Source organism: Chlorocebus sabaeus, chromosome 22 (genome assembly GCF_047675955.1).
Source record: "Chlorocebus sabaeus isolate Y175 chromosome 22, mChlSab1.0.hap1, whole genome shotgun sequence".
NCBI lineage: Eukaryota > Metazoa > Chordata > Mammalia > Primates > Cercopithecidae > Chlorocebus > Chlorocebus sabaeus.
Window position 1 is genome coordinate 99,461,320 of NC_132925.1, and position 18,090 is coordinate 99,479,409.

The 18,090-nt window shown below is 44.7% G+C and overlaps 1 protein-coding gene across 3 annotated transcripts in view; it reads right to left on the reverse strand.

The window, feature by feature from the left end:
* The window catches only part of ENTPD3 (ectonucleoside triphosphate diphosphohydrolase 3), a 40,787-nt gene extending 31,371 nt beyond the window's left edge, over window positions 1–9,416 (reverse strand). The window contains exons 1-4 of one of the 3 annotated variants that reach the window (XM_073010321.1): window positions 9,325–9,404; window positions 8,866–8,988; window positions 8,486–8,537; window positions 4,316–4,443 (exon numbers count right to left, since the gene is read on the reverse strand). In XM_073010321.1, coding sequence (XP_072866422.1) covers window positions 4,316–4,443; window positions 8,486–8,537; window positions 8,866–8,868 — 183 coding nt within the window. In that variant the 5' untranslated portion in view covers window positions 8,869–8,988; window positions 9,325–9,404. Of the gene's footprint in view, window positions 1–4,315; window positions 4,444–8,485; window positions 8,538–8,865; window positions 8,989–9,324 lie in introns of those variants that run through there. The other 2 variants (XM_007983737.3, XM_007983736.3) reach the window with 2 other exon arrangements.
* Between the last annotated feature and the right edge of the window lie 8,674 nt (window positions 9,417–18,090).

The window sequence follows — 18,090 nt, forward strand, 5'->3', positions numbered from 1 at the left end:
AACAAATAAACATAACAAATAATGTAAAATCCCTCGTATTTGCTCAACTTCATCACCTGCAATGCTCTTCAAAACAAACAAAGACAGATCTCTCCATATCCTGAGAAAAACTGCATGTGGAACACTCTCTTCCAAAGCTGTCATTCTGTTTCTGGTTCAACTGGCCCAGAACATCTGTCTTTTCTCACATTTAATCCACCCAATTAAGCAGAATGGACCTTTCGAACTCATCTTCCCATGTTTTACAATTTCCTGCCCCTTGCAATGGTGGCTAGGGTCTATTAGCAAGATTCAGAAGAGATTTAAAATCCCCTTTTTGAACTGCCTGCTAATTGGTGGAGGGTGTGTCTCCTGGTTCCTCCAAACCCTTGTTTAAGACCACTGTTGTCTGTTCTCTTTTCTTTCCTTTACACCAGTTCTGCTGCTTTCAATCTGTGTAACTATGGGAAGCTATTTGCCCTTTCTTTTCCTGTTTTCTCATCTGCAATACAGGGATAGTAACAATATTATTTACATGGAGTAGTCACTGGCAATTCTCTGCCCACATCCCCTCAGACCTTACTACTGTGATGTACAGCTATCCATCTTCCACCTGCCTGAAGGCTTTATCTAGTGGCCCGAGTCTACCTGATCACAAAATATGCCAGAAAGACTAGAGAGTTAACATCCAGGGAGCAGCCTCTCAGCTAATGACTGATGGAAGCTGGTAGATAAATATGCCCTTGAGTGGGATATCTGGGAGGTACACGCCTGTATGCCCCTTGATATGGGACAACTTTGAGGTCTCTGTACCATCTCACAGGGTCCCAAGCAGGACTGAGTCCCAGTTGCCCACAGTGCTGACCTGCTGCATAACAGGCCCTCTCTTGGCTGCCTGACTCATCTCAGCTCCCTAGTCCCACACCAGTGTTTCCCGGGATCATCCCCAGATGATCTACTTGCACGTATGTCTTTGATTTGGAGAGCCCAACCTAAGACAGTAGCATTCAACGTGTGTGGTTTTCTCCTTCAACAGTGCCCTCTAGACTGCCCAGGGATCTATTTTTCTCTACTCATTTTACTAGTCTTCCATCTGATTCCTCCATGTCCCTCCAGCAAGAACAGAGGGCTTGCCTGTTACTGTCCAGAACAAGTAGAAGCCATCAGCTGGCAACTGCCTTAACCAGCCCATTTCTAACATTTGTAGGATTAGAGACAAAATTTTATGAATAGAGGCTTCTGCCCTGTCCCTTTCCCAAACCTGTTCTCTTCCCACCCCTGGCAAATCTACAGAATAAAGAGCCCATGCATCTGTGTGGGGACAGTTCAGACCACACGGCTATGCTCTGTTTACACTCCCTGTAAGCAGCTGCCTCTTGGCCACCCCTCAGACCACTGGTGATATCCACCTTCTGGAGGTCCACGAAGACCCTAGATTCTGAAGTCTTGGGCACCACAGTGTGTTCTAGAAGGGGAAGTATGGGCTCTGGGTAAGCATATTCCTTTAGGTCATAGAGAGAGATAAGCCTGAAGTGCAGCTAGAGCTGGTCTTTCTGAAATGTGGGGCCCAGGGCAGGCAGCCCAGCTATCAGGGTCTAAGGGTGGTATTAGGCTTAACTCCTCGCCCTCAATTCAACAAACCTTCCTGCATCTGCATCCAGCCTCCCTACCTTCACTCCTGTGCAAAGCAGGAAGTGTTCTCCTATCTGAGGTCAATCCCTTCCCTCCACTTGGATCTCCATTCAGAACTCAGGGTCAGGGAGAAGTGGGAGGCAGTGAAGAGAGCCCTGGCCTTGGGAACAGAAGGGACCAGGTTTCAGGTCAGGACCTGTCATTCACTGACCAAACCCGGCCCACCTTCTATGGTTGGCATAAGACCTAAGTGACATAATCAGGGACAAGTGCTCACTTAACTGAATAGCACTATACGAAGTGTAAAGAGATATTACTCTTAGTTGCAGCTGGGCGCGGTGACGCATGCCTGCAATCCCAGCACTCTGGGAGGCCGAGGTGGATGGATCACCTGAGGTCAGGCATTCAAGACTAGTTTGGCCAACACGGTGATGTACTAACATGGTCTGTACTAAAAATACAACAAAAAAAATTAGCTGAGTGTGGTGGCGGGCACCTGTGATCCTAGCTACTTGGGAGGCTGAGGCAGTAGAATTGCTTGAACTGAGGAGGTGGAGGTTGTGGTGAGCCAAGATCACGCCACTGCTCTCCAGCCTAGGGGACGGAGCAAGACTCTGTCTCAAAAAATAATAATAATAAAATAAAAAACATATTACTCTTACTTGCAGTCCCAATTTTTTTTTTTTTTTTTTTTTTTTTGAGACGGAGTCTCGCTCTGTCGCCTAGGCTGTCGCCTCTGGTGCCTAGGCTGGCACCATCTTGGCTCACTGCAAGCTTCGCGTCCCAGGTTCATGCCATTCTCTTGCCTCAGCCTCCTGAGTAACTAACTGGGACTACAGGTGCCCACCACCGGGCCCGGCTAATTTTTTGTATTTTTAGTAGAGACGGGGTTTCACCATGTTAGCCAGGATGGTCTCGATCTCCTGACCTCATGATCCGCCTGCCTCGGCCTCCCAAAGTCCCAATTTTATATACAGTAGTTTATAGAAGGCAGTGCCTGGAGCTTGGGAAAACAGCTTCTTTTAGGCCTTAGCTAGTATCTTTGGACAATCGGGTAATTTGTTTTCTTCTCATTATTGGGTGATTGCATGAGGCTGTTTTTTGTTTTTTTGTTTTTTATTTTCTTTTTTATTCATGTTATTAATGAGGGCTGAGATTCTTAAATAAAATATCTTATCAAGGAACCAAATACTATTATCTAATGGAGATTTTACTCTAATCTTTTAGAAAAGCCACCTTAGAATGTTAGCTCAAACCCATCCTTAGAGTCCAAAACAATATTAGTTTCTTTTCTTTTAAAAACGTCTATGTATTTCAAATATTACCTTTGAATAGTCACTAACAGCAGGAAGATATGGAAAAGACTTGCGAGGTCAAGTGTAAAGGTTAAATGAGATTGAAAGAACATGGCTGAATTACCTGGTCCCTACGGCACAACTAAGAAGGGTTTGTACAATTTTTTTTTTTTTTTTTTTTGAGACGGAGTCTCGCTCTGTCGCCCAGGCTGGAGTGCAGTGGCCGGATCTCAGCTCACTGTAAGCTCCGCCTCCCGGGTTCCCGCCATTCTCCTGCCTCAGCCTCTCGAGTAGCTGGGACTACAGACGCCCGCCACCTCGCCCGGCTAGTTTTTTGTATTTTTTAGTATAGACGGGATTTCACCATGTTAGCCAGGATGGTCTCCATCTCCTGGCCTCGTGATCCGCCCATCTCGGCCTCCCAAAGTGCTGGGATTACAGGCCTGAGCCACCGCGCCCGGCCGGTTTGTACAATTTTAATGAATCAAAAAACAAAGAAGAGTTATAAAACAGAGACTATAAATGGACCTCAAAGCCTAAAATATGTACTATTTAACCCTTTAATGTTTGCTGACCCCTACCTAAAATGATTGAAGGACTCATCAACTCGCTTCACCTTTCCTTTGTCAGCCTCTCATGGAATCACTCCCGTCTCCAAGGGCATCCTCAGAGCCAAGCTTGGGGATATATTATGATTCTGAGCCTAAAGATCCTTTGGGGATGGACTTGTTGAGAGCTAAGAGGGGCCTCTGGGACTAAGCACAAGGTCCTGAGTAATTTTTTTTGGTGGGGGCGGAGTTGTTGAGGAAGTGTTGGAAGGATCACAGTACATGTTCTAGACTGAAGAGTAGCAGCACAAATAGAGCTCAAGGAGACCTTCTCAAGTTCTTGATTTTTTTTTGTTCACTCAGCCTAGGTCAGAAGAGGTGCCTGGGTCTCCTGGTCTTGACTTATTTTTTCCTTTTTTTGGAATTTTTTTTTTTGGTAGAGATGGAGTCTCTCTATATTGCCCAGGTTGGTCTTGAACTCCTGGGCTCAAGTGATCCACCTGCCTCAGCCTCCCAAAGTGCCAGGACTACAGGCATGAGCCACTGCACCTGGCTGAACTGGTGAATCTTTGATAGCCATCTGCAACTCTTGGTTACAAATTTTAGCTTTGGAGTCAGAAGTCAAAGCAAGACAACACAGTCCTTGGAGATGGTGTCACTACCCTCAATTTGTAGCCTCAAATATCACAAACCCAGCATGTCCAGACCTTCTCCCTTGAGTCTTACACTGCCTTCTCCTGGCTGCAGCCAGAAATGGGGGGGAAAGGATTTTCTGCTCTTCTAACTCATGGTTTTGGAATAATCGATTTCTTCCCCTTTATGCTCATTTCTTCCCTTTGTTGCCAGTCCCTTCACACTTACCTTCAGTCCTGGAGGGAGGACCTCTTGTTTGTGGATCTGGATGACAGTGATACTCACAAGCACCACAATACTCACAAGCAAGACCACCAAGGCAATAATGGTCGGAGTTCGGTAGAGGGCCTTGAGGCCTAAAACGAGAAGACCCAGAAGGCACTTGAGGGGAAGGTAAAAACCAGGCACTGGTATTCTTTGTAGAATCGATGGACTGGCCCCATAATCACATGCATAAACCACTTTCTCTGGTGTTAGCGAGACCCACACTTCTAAGACGGAGTAGCAAATAAGCTCCCCTTCTCCCCAGTTTTGGGGGAAGGACAAACAGTACGTATTTGCCCTTCCTCACAAATTGTGTACTGAAACAGTGTTGCAGGGAAGGTATGCATGGTCTAGTTTTCTGATATTGTGGTTATCCCTGAGATGAATTACAATAACATTCGTTTTACTTTTTTCTTTTCCTCCCTCCCTCCCTCCCTCCCTCCCTCCCTCCCTTCCTTCCTTCCTTCCTTCCTTCCTTCCTTCCTTCCTTCCTTCCTTCCTTCCTTCCTCTCTCTCTCTCTTTCTTTCTTTCTTTCTTTCTTTCTGATGGAGTCTCACTCTATCGCCCAGCTTAGACTGCTGTGCTGTGATCTCGGCTCACTGCGGCTTCTGCCTCCCAGGTTCAAGCGATTCTCCTGCCTCTGCCTCCTGAATAGCTGAGATTACAGGTGCGTGCTACCACGCCAGTCAATTTTTGTATTTTTAGTAGAGACGGGGTTTCACCATGTTGGCCAGGCTGGTCTCGAACTCCTGGGCTCAAGTGATCTGCCTGTCTTGGTCTCCTAAAGTGCTGGGATTACAGGCATGAGCTACCATGCCCAGCTAACATTTGTTTTAATGGAGATTCAAAAAATCTATTTTTAAAAAATTAAACCGGATGATAGAATATTTCATTTAAAAATAATCTCAGTTAAAGAAAAAGAAATTAGGCTGGGCTGATGGCTCACCCCTGTAATCCCAGCACTTTGGGAGGCCGAAATGGGCAGATCACTTGAGGTCAGGAGTTCAAGACCAGCCTGGCCAATATGGTGAAACCCTGTCTCTACCAAGAAATACAAAAATTAGCCAGGTGTGGTGGCGTGCGCCTGTAGTCCCAGCTACTCGGGAGACGGAGGTGGGAGAATTGCTTGAAGCTGGTAGGTAGAGGTTGCAATGAGTCGAGATCACACTACTACACACCAACCTGGGTGACAGAATGAGACCTTGCCTCAAAAATAAATAAATAAATAGATAAATAAATAAACAAAATAAAAAATTAGCACTATACTATACCGAGATGATTTCATTTATTTGAAGTTCTAAAGTAGGCAGGTAACAGGAATCAGAATAGTGATTGCCAGGGGGTGGAAGTTGGGGCAGGGATTCACTGGGAAGGAATATGTGGGTACTTTCTTGGGGGTAACGGCAATGCGCTATACATTATAGCATTGTGGGGTATATGGATGTGTGTATTTGTCAAAACTCATCAAACCTTTCAAAGTCCTTTGGAGAAAACTTGAAAATGAAAGCAAAGCAGTGTCTTAGGTATAATTTCCCTTAAGAAAAAGATTCTTATAAATTGCCCTTACTATTCTAAAAACATACTTTTAGAAGGCAAGAAACCCAACTTAGGGGCACAACTTAAGATCTATCCATTTCACTGAATAGAAGTTATATCTAATTTTTAAAAAAGATAAAAAGACATTCAATGAAAATATTGACTAAATAATAATCTTGGGCCGGGTATAGTGGCTCATGCCTGTAATCCAGGCTGAGGTGGGAACATGCTTGAGGCCAGGCATTAGACGCCAGCCTGAGCAACATAGTGAGACCCCATCTCTACAAAACATGAAAAAATATCAACTGCGCTTGTGGTGCACACCTGTAGTCCAAGCTACTCAGGAGGTTGAGGCTGGAGGATCCTTTGAGCCCAGGAGCTCAAGGCCGCAGTGAGCTGTACCACTACACTCCAGCCTGGCGACAGAGTGAGACCTTGTCTCTAAAAAAATAATAATAATAGTCTTGGTAGAACCACTGGGACATAAGCATAAATGACACCCAAATGGTTGAAATATGATGAACACTAATAGAAGGATCACTAGATTCATCGAATTCCAATATATATCTAATCAATTGGCTATCTAAATGTAAATTAATTAAAATAAAATAAAATAAAAACGCAGTCTCTCAATCTTACTAGCCACATTTCCAGTGTTCAATAACCACGTGTGGGCTAGTGGCTACTATATTGGACAGTGCAGCCATATAACATTTTCATCATTATAGGAAGATCAACTGAACAGCAATTCGATGGATCCTGTCTTATTCCAGAAAATTATTCCTAGATCATCATAACCTATGCTTTACCCTTTCATTATTTCTGTAAGATGTTTGCCCAGAAGACAAAAAGGGCGTGTCTGTGCGTCCAGGATATAATTAGATTCAGCCCACAAATTCAGTCACATCACAACATTTGCTACAGGAGGGCAGTCACGCAGTAGGTCTTCGTGGCTCAGAACAGGTAACTCTTTCCACCTCAACTGATTCCCCTGCAGTGCAGCTGCAGTCACAGACACTTCTTGGTGTCAAAGTTGGTCACTTAACACCTTAATCCTCCTACCTTGTCATTCAAAGTGTAAACTGGTACAGCATCAATGAAGGGCAGTTTGTCAATATTTCTCAAAACTGCAAATAAGCATGCCATCTGACTCACAATCGAACTTTTGGGAATTTAGCCCACAGAACTAGCTCCACATGTATAAAATGACTTAGACACAAGGTTACTCATTACAGAATTGTGGGTAATAGCAATGGAAAGGAGAGCCAACTGCCATGGAGTTGACCTGCAGAGCATATGAAGAGGTCCTATATCACTTTTCTGTGATTCCAGATAAAAGTACAAGAACCAGCCAGGAACCAGTTAATCCACAGAGGCGAACTTTTGCATCAGCTTTCAAAGAATGCATTTGTCAGTGTCAGTTATAGAAGTTTAAGGGATTTTTTTCCCCCTAATAAAATGTGGTAGAAATTTAATCTGCCAAGTTAAACTTTTCCTTTGGAAGGAATGTAACAGGTTAGTCTATATGAGTGATGTTACAATCTCTGTGTTAACATTTCAAAGTGTTTTGGGGGAAAACCTAAAAATCAAAGGAAAACAGCTCCTCACGTGCAATCTCCCTTTACAAAAATAAAAGTTCACATAGATTGCCCTTACTATCCTAAAATCATACCCTTTTGGAAGACAAGAATACCCAGTTTAGGGGCATGACTAAAGAATGTCTATCTATGGGGAAGGAGTGTGTGATATGTATGCAGTTTCCTGACCACAGCTACGTGGCTGGCCTCCTAAGTCTTCTGTGTTTCAGCAGTTTTCAAGTAAAAAGCTATGATTACCTTAAGCAAACCCTTGTCCCAGCAGAAAAGCTTATTACAAAGCAAAATGGACGAGACCAGGTCTTATTCATTTAGGAAATGCAGCCTAGAGCTGTGCTGTCATTAGGGCTGGACAAACATGGTAATTGCAAGGTACCTACCTGAGCGTGGAGAAGCCAGAGCCTTCTGGGCTTCCACATGAGCAACTCCAAAAAGTACTCTAGAGGCAGGCGGGGCAAGCTTAGAAGTGTGTGTATGTGTGTGTGTGTGTGTGTGTGTGTGTCTGTGTGTGCGCGCGCGTGCTCGTGCCTGCGAGTTTGAGAAAATCCCACACTCCTGCCTGCAGTATCAATCATAACAACACTGACCCACGGTGAGGGGTGGCGGTGTTGTAGGCACTGTGCCAGCAACATTTGGATGGGAATACAGGAAAGATCCAAGTACTTTACAATTGATCACAAAATCAACAATACAGTATTCTAAAGCAAACCTTACATAGAGCTAGGTAAGGGAAACCACAAGGGCCAAATTAATGGATTATACAAACCGGAAAACCCTTTTAAGTGAAACATGCATGTTAGTCCTTGTTTTGTGTGGCTTTGATGAAGAGCATTACTTTTATTTGAGGAATGCCAGTGGCGAAACCCAGTTGAATACTGAGTCTCAAACCAACAAAGTTAAACAATAATTTGCAGGGGATATGGATGAAAAACTGTGGGCCGAACCTGGGATTCTCTTGCGATTTGGCAAAACCACGCTTGCTGCCTGCTGAGAGATACTAACCTGCTTGCTCACATGGTTGGCGGGTCAGCACAGTGAACATCTTTTCTCCCAGCTGCAGGTGAGAGAAGACAGGATGTCAATAAGTCCACGGCCCCCGACCTCAGAAGTTTAAAGAACCCAGCACAGGTTCAGACAAAACCCATTCTACTTCCTCCAAATCAAAACCTCACCCCGGGAAAGGTCAGCCCAACCCAGGACTTCAGAGACAGCCCCAAAGCTGGAGCTTAAATTCCATATCATCTCCCCAAATGCAAGGAAATCAAACATAGATTTGCTGAAACTTCAAACTGAAAAGATTTTCCGAAAAAACGGTCTTTTTGTGCAGATTGTTCCACCTGTACACACACCCAAGAAAGAATAAATCTTCCCCCTATTATTACCATTCATAGGGCTGAGGCGGGGCTTTTCTTCAGAACATCAGCAAGGAAGGTTTTTGTGTGTTCGTGGATCGCGAGCCTGGAGCCTCTCTTTAAAGCCCCGGGAGGGGAGTCTTTAGCAGCCGGCTGGAAATTGCAAAGGGATGTCGGGGCCCTGGGATCCAGCCCCCACCAGGATCTGGGGTCACCGCTCTGGACTGCGTCTCTGCATAGCCGCAGGCATCTAAGTGCCCAGCACATCTGCGGATCCGTGCAGGCAGTCGGTAAAGACGCGCTCACCCGTCGTGGGCATGGCAGGGACCACCTCCCCCCGCCCAAGGATTTGGGGCTCGCGTGCTTCAGTCTCTTCCTCTGGCCCTCTGAGGAAATCCGATTTTGTTTCCTTGCCCCTCAACTCTCAGTCTCACGCAGCACCCCCGAGTCCTTCCTTGGCAGCTCAGGCGCCGGGTGCCCTGACCTTACCTGTGCGGAGCAGATTCGGAGGAGGCGACTAGCGCTGCCGCAGAGGCTGCCGGCGGCCAGCGCTGAGGAGGTGTCAACCTAGAACACGGGAGGCGGCGCCGGGTGAGGCGGGGCGGCGGCGGGGGCGGGGGCGGGGCGGCCTCGGCCTGGGACCTCCTCCCGCGTCCGTGTCAAGGCCAAGGGCCTCTTCACCTTCTTTTCTGGTTGCTCTCACCTTCACACCCAGCCCTCGATGGAAGGGGAAGGGAGAGAGAGCGCGCCTCTTGCCGAAAGACCGACCCTGCCTGCCCCGAGAGCCTTCTGTCCCCCTCCAGGTCCAAGCCAAACAGCACTTCACCTTTCCTCTTTCAGTTTCCTCCACACTCACCTCTACCTGAAGTCAGAGAGGAGGGAGCCGCCAGGCCTTGCCCTGAGAACCCACTGGAGCCTATGTGGGTGAGGGGGAAGGGAGGTGTCTATTATCTGCCTCCCTCTTGCATCTGTGTCAAGACCAAGAACCTTTTGATCTGTCTTCTAGTTACCTCCATTGCCACCCCCACCCTAGGGGAAGGGAAAATGGGCACAAGGCCAGGCAGGGACTGGGCACTCTGTGGGTGTGCATGACCTCATGCGGTCCCCCGGTGGGTGGCTCCTGTGGTCTGTCTCTCCACGGGGTGGAGTGGAGTCAAACACCTGTAATGTTGGGAGTGAGACCAATAGGCAGGCTGGCCGCTAGGTCACTTGGGCCTAAAGCACAAAGTATGGCAGGCACATTCCCTTTCATACTTAGCAGAACCGCCTTGGCCATGCCCAGGGACATTCTTGTTGTTTACTGAGCAATGCTCTGCCCTACCCCATTTAACACGGGTGTCACAAGGCCAAAATTCAAGACAAGTACAGCCCGGAAGAGGCAAAACCGAAAAGATAACAAAAAGGCAGCATGCGGGCTGCGTTGATGCAAACACCCCAGGAGTCTGTCTCAGTGTACAGCAGCAGGCAGCCGCCCTGCTCCTCTGAGTGACCCCAAAGACCCTTGGAGTGATCCCAGCAAGAGGCCTAAGCAGGCCCTGTTTGACCATCCCTCCTTGTGGTTCCTGCATGTCTAGAAGGAAGAGCTGAGTCCCTGGTTATACCCTGCGATGGCCTGCTTTCTCCTAGAAATCCACTAATTTCCTGTCCTGTGCAGGTGGGGCCAAAGTCCCTGAGACAAGAAGTCCTTAAGATAGGAATGCCCCTGCATTGAGACCTGTGAGCCCAGAGAGGTGGGCCCCAAGCCTGAGCTATATGGATGTGCGTGTGTGTGTGCGTGCGCGCGTGCGTGCACATGCGCAAGAGCACCATGGTCACTCACCCAGAGTTGGATGGAGGTGGACCCCGTGGGGGGATTGGGACAGGGTCTGCACTGGGGGTATCAGACATTCAGTGAATACTTGCTGAATTAAAAGACTTGTTTTCTTTGAAAGCTGTGGGCCAATGAAACGTAAGGCATATGGCTGGCAGCTGAGCTCTGTCTGCACCCAGGAGGCTGTAAGTACACAAACAGCTGCTGGCAGTGCACCCAGACCTGAGCTCAGTAAGATAGCCCCAGTGGGTGAATGACTAACCTTAGCATCCCCAGTGACTTCCCAGGGGCTGGGAAAAGGTTTCCAGGCCTAATGGGCCTTGAAATGCAGTTAGTGCTAGTATATAAAAATAAAAGAGATCAGTCCATGCCAGCTTTCCTCTCTGCTTGCATCAACCTACAGACCTGGTAAGTGTGGGCATCAGCCTCCTTTGAGAGCCCTGTTGTCTCTAATTCTCCTTTTATTTTTCCAAGCTTTTCTGGAAACTCTCTGCTCCAGGCACTGTGTCAAACTCCTTTGCAGCTTCCAAAGTAGACCTAGTCATTCAAAGGCATTTCCTCATCGACCTTCCACATACAAGAACACACACACACACAGACACACACACACACCTTTGTAAGTTTTCCTGATTATAAAATAATACAGATTTGCCTTACCAGTTATCAAAACATATTGTAAAGTTGCAGTAATAAAAACAGCCTGTCTTGGGCCCAGGAATATACTGAGAGATCTAAAGAACAAAAAAGATAGGCCACAACAGACTATTGGATATAGGATTATAAGATAAAGAAGAGGTTGAAATAACATATTATTCAATAACTGGTTTTGAAACTACTGGCTCATTTGGAAAAGGATTCTAATTACTCATCCTCCACAAAAATAGATTTTAGGTGGTTTAAAAATTTAAATATGTAAAATAATTTAATGTGCTAAAAAATGTAGAAGAACATTTTTATCATCCTTGGAAAAGAACAGTCTCTTCTACTATGCGGTCAAAGCAGGAAGAGAAATAAAGTCAACAAATTTGAATCCATGAAAATGAAAAACAACTGAATAGAAAGACACCACCCACCGCAATACTCCCCTAAAAAAAGATAAATTCTCAGGAAATACCTAAGAATGTGACAGTAAAGAGTTTAAGACCATAAATATATACTAAAGTCTACAGAAAAATGTGAATATCTGAAATAGAAAATGGGCAAGTCACATGCACTGGCCAATTTACAAAAGAAATATGAATGGCTGACTAACATGGCAAAGATGTTTAATCTCATTATTTACCAAAACTAAAACTTTGGTATATTTAAACAAGATTAAAAAAAACTGATTAGCTTAGCAAAGTTTGAAAAGATCTAGGCCAGACTCAGGGGCTCACGCCTGTAATCCTAGCACTCTGGGAGGCCAAGGTGGGCAGATCACCTGAGGTCATGAGTTCAAGGCCAGCCTGGCCAACATGGTGAAACTCCGTCTCTACCAAAAAATACAAAAATTAGCCAGGCGTGGTGGTGCATGCCTGTCCCAGCTACTTGGGAGGCTGAGGCACAAGGATTGCTTGAATCTGGGAGGTGGAGGCTACAATGAGCTGAGAAGCTGAGATTATGCCACTGCACTCCAACCTGGACTGGACTACACAGCAAGACCTTGTCTCCAAAGGAAAAAACAAAAAATCAGTGTTGCTTGTGTTGGAGAAGGTGCCAGGAAACAGGCCCTCTTGAAGCATCTGATGTGTGCCATGTCCTCCCACTTCTCTAGACACTTTTGCTGGTTCATGCTCCTTTCCTGGGAGTTTCTCAAGACTCAGTCTTCAGGATTATTTTCTTCTCAGTCTGTATTCTCTTCCTAGGTAATCTCATCCGTGCCTACGTCTTCTGTTTTATTCACAGAAGCTCTCAAATACAGGGCTCAGGCTTCCGCTCTTGATCTGTAGACCTAGAGAATTGTGTTTTTCATCTTTCAAGTGGCATACAGGCACCTCACATTTACAGGGTTTCAAGCAGCGCTCCTTATCTTCCCCTACCAAACCATCAACTCCTCAAGCATTTCTCATCTCGGCACTCCCCACTCACCCAGGTGAGCAAGCCAGGAACCTGAGCATTGCCTTTAATAGTCTTTTCCCCACTCCGCAGGATCAATCAGTCACTAATTACTGCTGATTTTAACCTCTTAATCGTCTCTCCAATATATACTTCCTTCTCTCTCTTGGCCACCATCATGGTCTGAGCCAAGATTTCTCAGTTGGAGCACTATTGATATTTCAGGTCAGATAATTGTTGAGGGAGCTGTCCTGTGTATTGTAGGATATTTAGTAGCATCCTTGACCTTTCCCTACTAGTTGCCAGTAACATCCTCCCACACATGGTGTGACAACCAAAAATGTCTCAAGACATTGCCAAGTGTCCTCAGAGGAGTAAAATCTCCCTGGTGAAAACCACTGGTCTAAGCTACCGTGCTTCCTCTTCTGGATCTCAGCAACAGTCTCACAAATCTCTCTGTGTCCATTTTCTTCCTTTCTGATCCATTTTCCCAAGCCACCAGGCCCTGTCTCTTTAAAACCCAGATCTCTCTGTCAAAACTCTCTGTAAAACACTCTTCTGTGCTGTCCATTTCTTAGTGGATTCACAGTCAAATTCTCAACGTGATCTAGAAGGCCCTGCAAGGTATATTCTCTATCTCTCTTTCCAGTCTCTGTCAGCCCATACTACTTCTTACTTCATGCTCTGAGGACAAACCAGCCTTCTTTCAGTTTTTCAAGTATATCATGTTTACTCCTGCCATAGGACCTTTGTACATTATTTTCCTAATTAGCACCTGTTTATACTTTTTTTCTCACCTCAGTCATTTCACTGATACTTCCCCTACATCCCTTAATCTGGATCCTACATCCAACCTGGGTTAAGTCCCTCAACTATGTGCTTTTAAATCAGGCATTCCTTTCTTTCAGCTGGAGTTTCATTATAGCCGTTCCTGAGCAAATGACCCCTGTTGCCTATCACCAAAGCAGCAGTTTCAGAATGTTAACTTACTCTATGGTTTGCAGATGTCCATGTCACCAAGCAAGATGATTCACACAGGCACTGGATGGAACACACTTTACTCATATAGAGAAGAGACAGAACAAGATTGGCTTCAGTGATGACTGTGTGTCCCCATGGCTGTGGGTCTTACCCTCTAGCTGACACAGGGAGATGGACTGCATACACCGCTCTGTTGCTGCAGGTGAAGATCCTCAACCCATCCCCCCTGGGGCCAGAACTATAGGAAGCTGGAGGTGCACTTGACGGCTGTTGACCCATGCGCTTGAGAACAAAGAAGTACACATGAAACCCGGAACAGGGAAAGTTATTACAAAGCAGAGATATGCCTAGCACAGGCTATGAGGACTCTTTATCTCTGTGCAAGAAAATGTTCCAGGTCCGAGGCTACTCTTATGTAACCATGCAGAGGGTGAGAAGCTGTGCACAACTGCATTTCACAACAGGAATTCTCTAGTTAGTCTTTCTCAACTAGCTTTCGTAACAGGAATTCTCTCAGTATTTCTCTGTCCACTAGACAGTAAACCATGTGCAAGCAGAAGTCATGCTTTCCTTACATCACTTTTGCATTCTCAGTGCCTAGCACTGTTAACTGTCTAGTGAGCACTCAGTAAATATGTGTTGAATGAATAGAATGCTCTTTTATAGATTAAGAATATTTTTTTTTTTTTTTTTTTTTGAGACGGAGTCTGGCTCTGTCGCCCAGGCTGGAGTGCAGTGGCCGGATCTCAGCTCACTGCAAGCTCCGCCTCCCGGGTTTACGCCATTCTCCTGCCTCAGCCTCCGGAGTAGCTGGGACTACAGGCGCCCGCCACCTCGCCCGGCTAGTTTTTTGTATTTTTAGTAGAGACGGGGTTTCACCGTGTTCGCCAGGATGGTCTCGATCTCCTGACCTCGTGATCCGCCCGTCTCGGCCTCCCAAAGTGCTGGGATTACAGGCTTGAGCCACCGAATATTAACCCTTTTACTACCTTATATGACACATACTTTTCTCCAGTTTTCTATTTAAGACTCAACATTTTACAAGTGACTGCTATCTCTCTGATTGTATGTTGAGGCTTGTAGTATTGGAGAAAATTCATAGCTAACTATGGACCAGAGGGACAACCAAGTTATCAGAGAGTTTTATACCGGTAGTTAGGAAACCTGGCTCCTAGTCGCAACTCTGCTAATTACCAGCAGATGTGCTATCTGAGATATACCTGTAGACCTCCAGGATCCTCAGTTTTTTCATCTGTGAAATGAAGGCATTAAATGAATCAGACAGGCTGTGATTCCATTATTTTTGAAAGCACAAGGCTAGAGATATATATCATTAACACAAAGGGAATAGTTGGAGTTTGCAGAGAAAGTAGAGATGAACAGGAGTAAAGGGCTAAGAGTGGAGCCTTGGGATGGAAGTTAGACTGCCAGAAGTCATGAAGAGTAGATGATGAGGAAGTGGAGCAGGTGTGTGTGTGTGTGCACGCGTGCATGTTTGTGTGCCCATGTGTGCATGTGTCCCACACAACCCTCATTTTTGCCCCCCTCCAAACAGACCTCAGACTTAAATTCTTCTGAAATTTATTACTTTCTTCATTTTTCTTGATGCACCTTGTTGGTCCAGCAAATCTAACAAGCACAAGGAACAAACAATTTTGCTCTAAATTTATGGTCTTGTAATGTTTTTGTGGATGGAGAGTTGTAGACAAAGAAGATTGTATCCAACTAAAATTTCCAAAATAAATTGTATAAGTCTGAGTTCTCCAGAGAAAGTGAACCATATATATGTATATATGTAAATAGATTTATTATAAGAAATTGGCTTATGTGGTTGCGGAAACTGAAAAGCCCCAGGATCTGCAGTAAGCAACCTGGAAATCCAGGAGAGCCCATGATACAGTTGTAATTTGAGGTCAAAGGCCTGAAAACCAGGAGAGCTGATGGCATAAATTTTGGTTTTAGCCCAAGCCAAAAGGCAGGAGATGACCAATGTATTAGCTAGAAGACAGCAGGCAAAGATAGTGAATTCTCCCTTATTCCACCTTTTAAAAATTATTTATTTACTTTTAAAGACAGGGTCTCACGCTGTTGCCCAGGCTGGAGTGCAGTGGCACAATCATAGCTCACTGCAACCTTGAACTCCTGAGTTCAAACTCTTGGCCTCCTCCCTCAGCCTCCTGAGTAGCTGGGAACACAAGTGTCTACCTCCATGCGCAGCTAATTAAAACAATTTTTTTTGCGATAGGGATGCTGTCTTGCTATGTTGCCCAGGCTGGCCTTGAACCTGTGGCCTCAAGCAACCCTCCTGCCTCAGCCTCCCAAAGCACCGGGATTATAGACATGAGCCACTGTACCTGGCCTATTCCGCCTTTTTGTTCTATTCAAACCCTCATAGGATTGGATGATGTGTACCCACATTGGGGAGGGTAAACTGCTTTACTCAAGCTACTGATTCAAATGTTAATCTCACAGAAACAACGTCACAGGCACACTCAGAATAATGTTTAACCAAATATCTTAACCCCTACCTCAGTCTAGTCAACTTGATATGTAAAATTAACCATCATAAAATCCAATTGCTTTTGAAAAAATTTGTGATTCTGGCCCTAGATTCAGGTCTTGCCTGGGTGGTATTATATAGGGCAAACTCCTCCTTGCAATAGAAGTTCTGGGTTAAGAAAAGCCTCATCCAAACTTGACTTTGTGGAAGACATCCAGGAGGACTGACAAATATGTTCAAGAGTCCCATCTATAAAGGAGAAAAAGCAAATCTGGAACAAGATCCAGTGAAATTAAAAACTAAGAGCATTGTGTGATAATGGGCTATCCAAAGGCTCAGAAGACAAATGAGCCCTTTATTTTGGTAGGCACATTGCAAGTTGGCCATCCACTTGCACCTGCTCTAGCTTCAGACCTCACTGGAACGTATTGGAGTTTGATGCAACAGCCTCTATGCCTTTTGTCCTTCCTTCTTCCTAACCTCATAAACCCACTCGCTGGAGCAACCCAGTGTATTCCACTTCACACTTGCCTCTCATGCCAGTTTCATTTTCTATTCATTTAACAGACTTGACTTGGTGACCTCTATGTGCCAGGCACTGTGTGTAGATACTGGGCCTGGGCAGGGAATGAGTCAGACACTCGTGTATCAGAACTTTAGTCCTTTCTTTTCACTATACCCTTATCTGGGTCCTCTTGTCACGGAATCAGACTGCAGACTCCTGCAACAGCCTTCCAGGAATCTACCCCAACCTTCTCCCCTATTCTTTTTTCCTGTTTGTTTTTAATTAACACATAATAATTGTACATATTTATGGGATGTAGTGTGATGTTTTGATACATGTACACATTGTGTAATAATTAAACCAGCATATTTAGCAAATCCATCACCTCAAACATTTATCATTTATTTGTGATAAGAACACTGAAAGTCCTCCTTCTAGCTATTTTGAAATATACCATAAAAATATTGTTAACCATAGTCACCCTACTGTGCAATAGAATATTATAACTTATTCCTTCTATCTGACTGTAACTTTGTACCTGTTGACCAAACTTTTCCTATGCCCCACTCCTCCCTATCTTCCTCAGCCTCTGGTAACCACTATTCTATCTACTTCTATGAGATCAACTTTTTTAGGTTTCACATAGGAGTGAGATTATGCAGTATTTGTCTTCCTGTGCCTGGCTTATTTCATTTTACAAAATAGTCTCCAGGTTGATCCATGTTGTCACAAATGACAGGATTTCATTTCTTTTTATGGCTAAGTAGTATTCCCTAGTGTACACATACCATATTTTCTTTATCCATTCATCCATTGATAGTGATAGACACTTAGGTTGACAGACACTTAGGTTGATTCCATATCTTGGCTATTATGAATAGTGCTGCAATAAACATGAGAGTGTGGATATTTTTTGACATATTTATTTCATTTCCTTTGGATATATAACTAGCAGTGGAATGTTGAATCATATACTAGTTTCATTTTTAACTTTTTTGGGAGCCTCCAAACTGCTTTCCATAATGGCTATATTAATTTATGTTCCTATCAACAGTATATAAAGAGTTCCTCTTTCTTCACATCCATGCCAGCATTTGTTATTTTTTTGTCTTTTTTTATAGTAGCCATTCTAATTCGGGTGAAGTGATATCTCATTGTCATTTTGATTTGCATTTCCCTGATGATTAATTATATTGAGCATTTCTTCATATATGTGTTGGCCATTTGTATGTCTTCTTTGGAGAAATATCGCTTCAGGTTTTTTGCTCACTTAAAAATTGTATTATTTGTGGGGTTTTTTTTCTGAGTTGTTTTGAGTTCCTTGCATGTTCTAAATAGTATCTCCTTGTCAAATGCATAGTTTGCAAATATTTTCTCCCTTCTGTGGATTATTCTTGCACTTTGTTGACTATTTCCTTTGCTGTG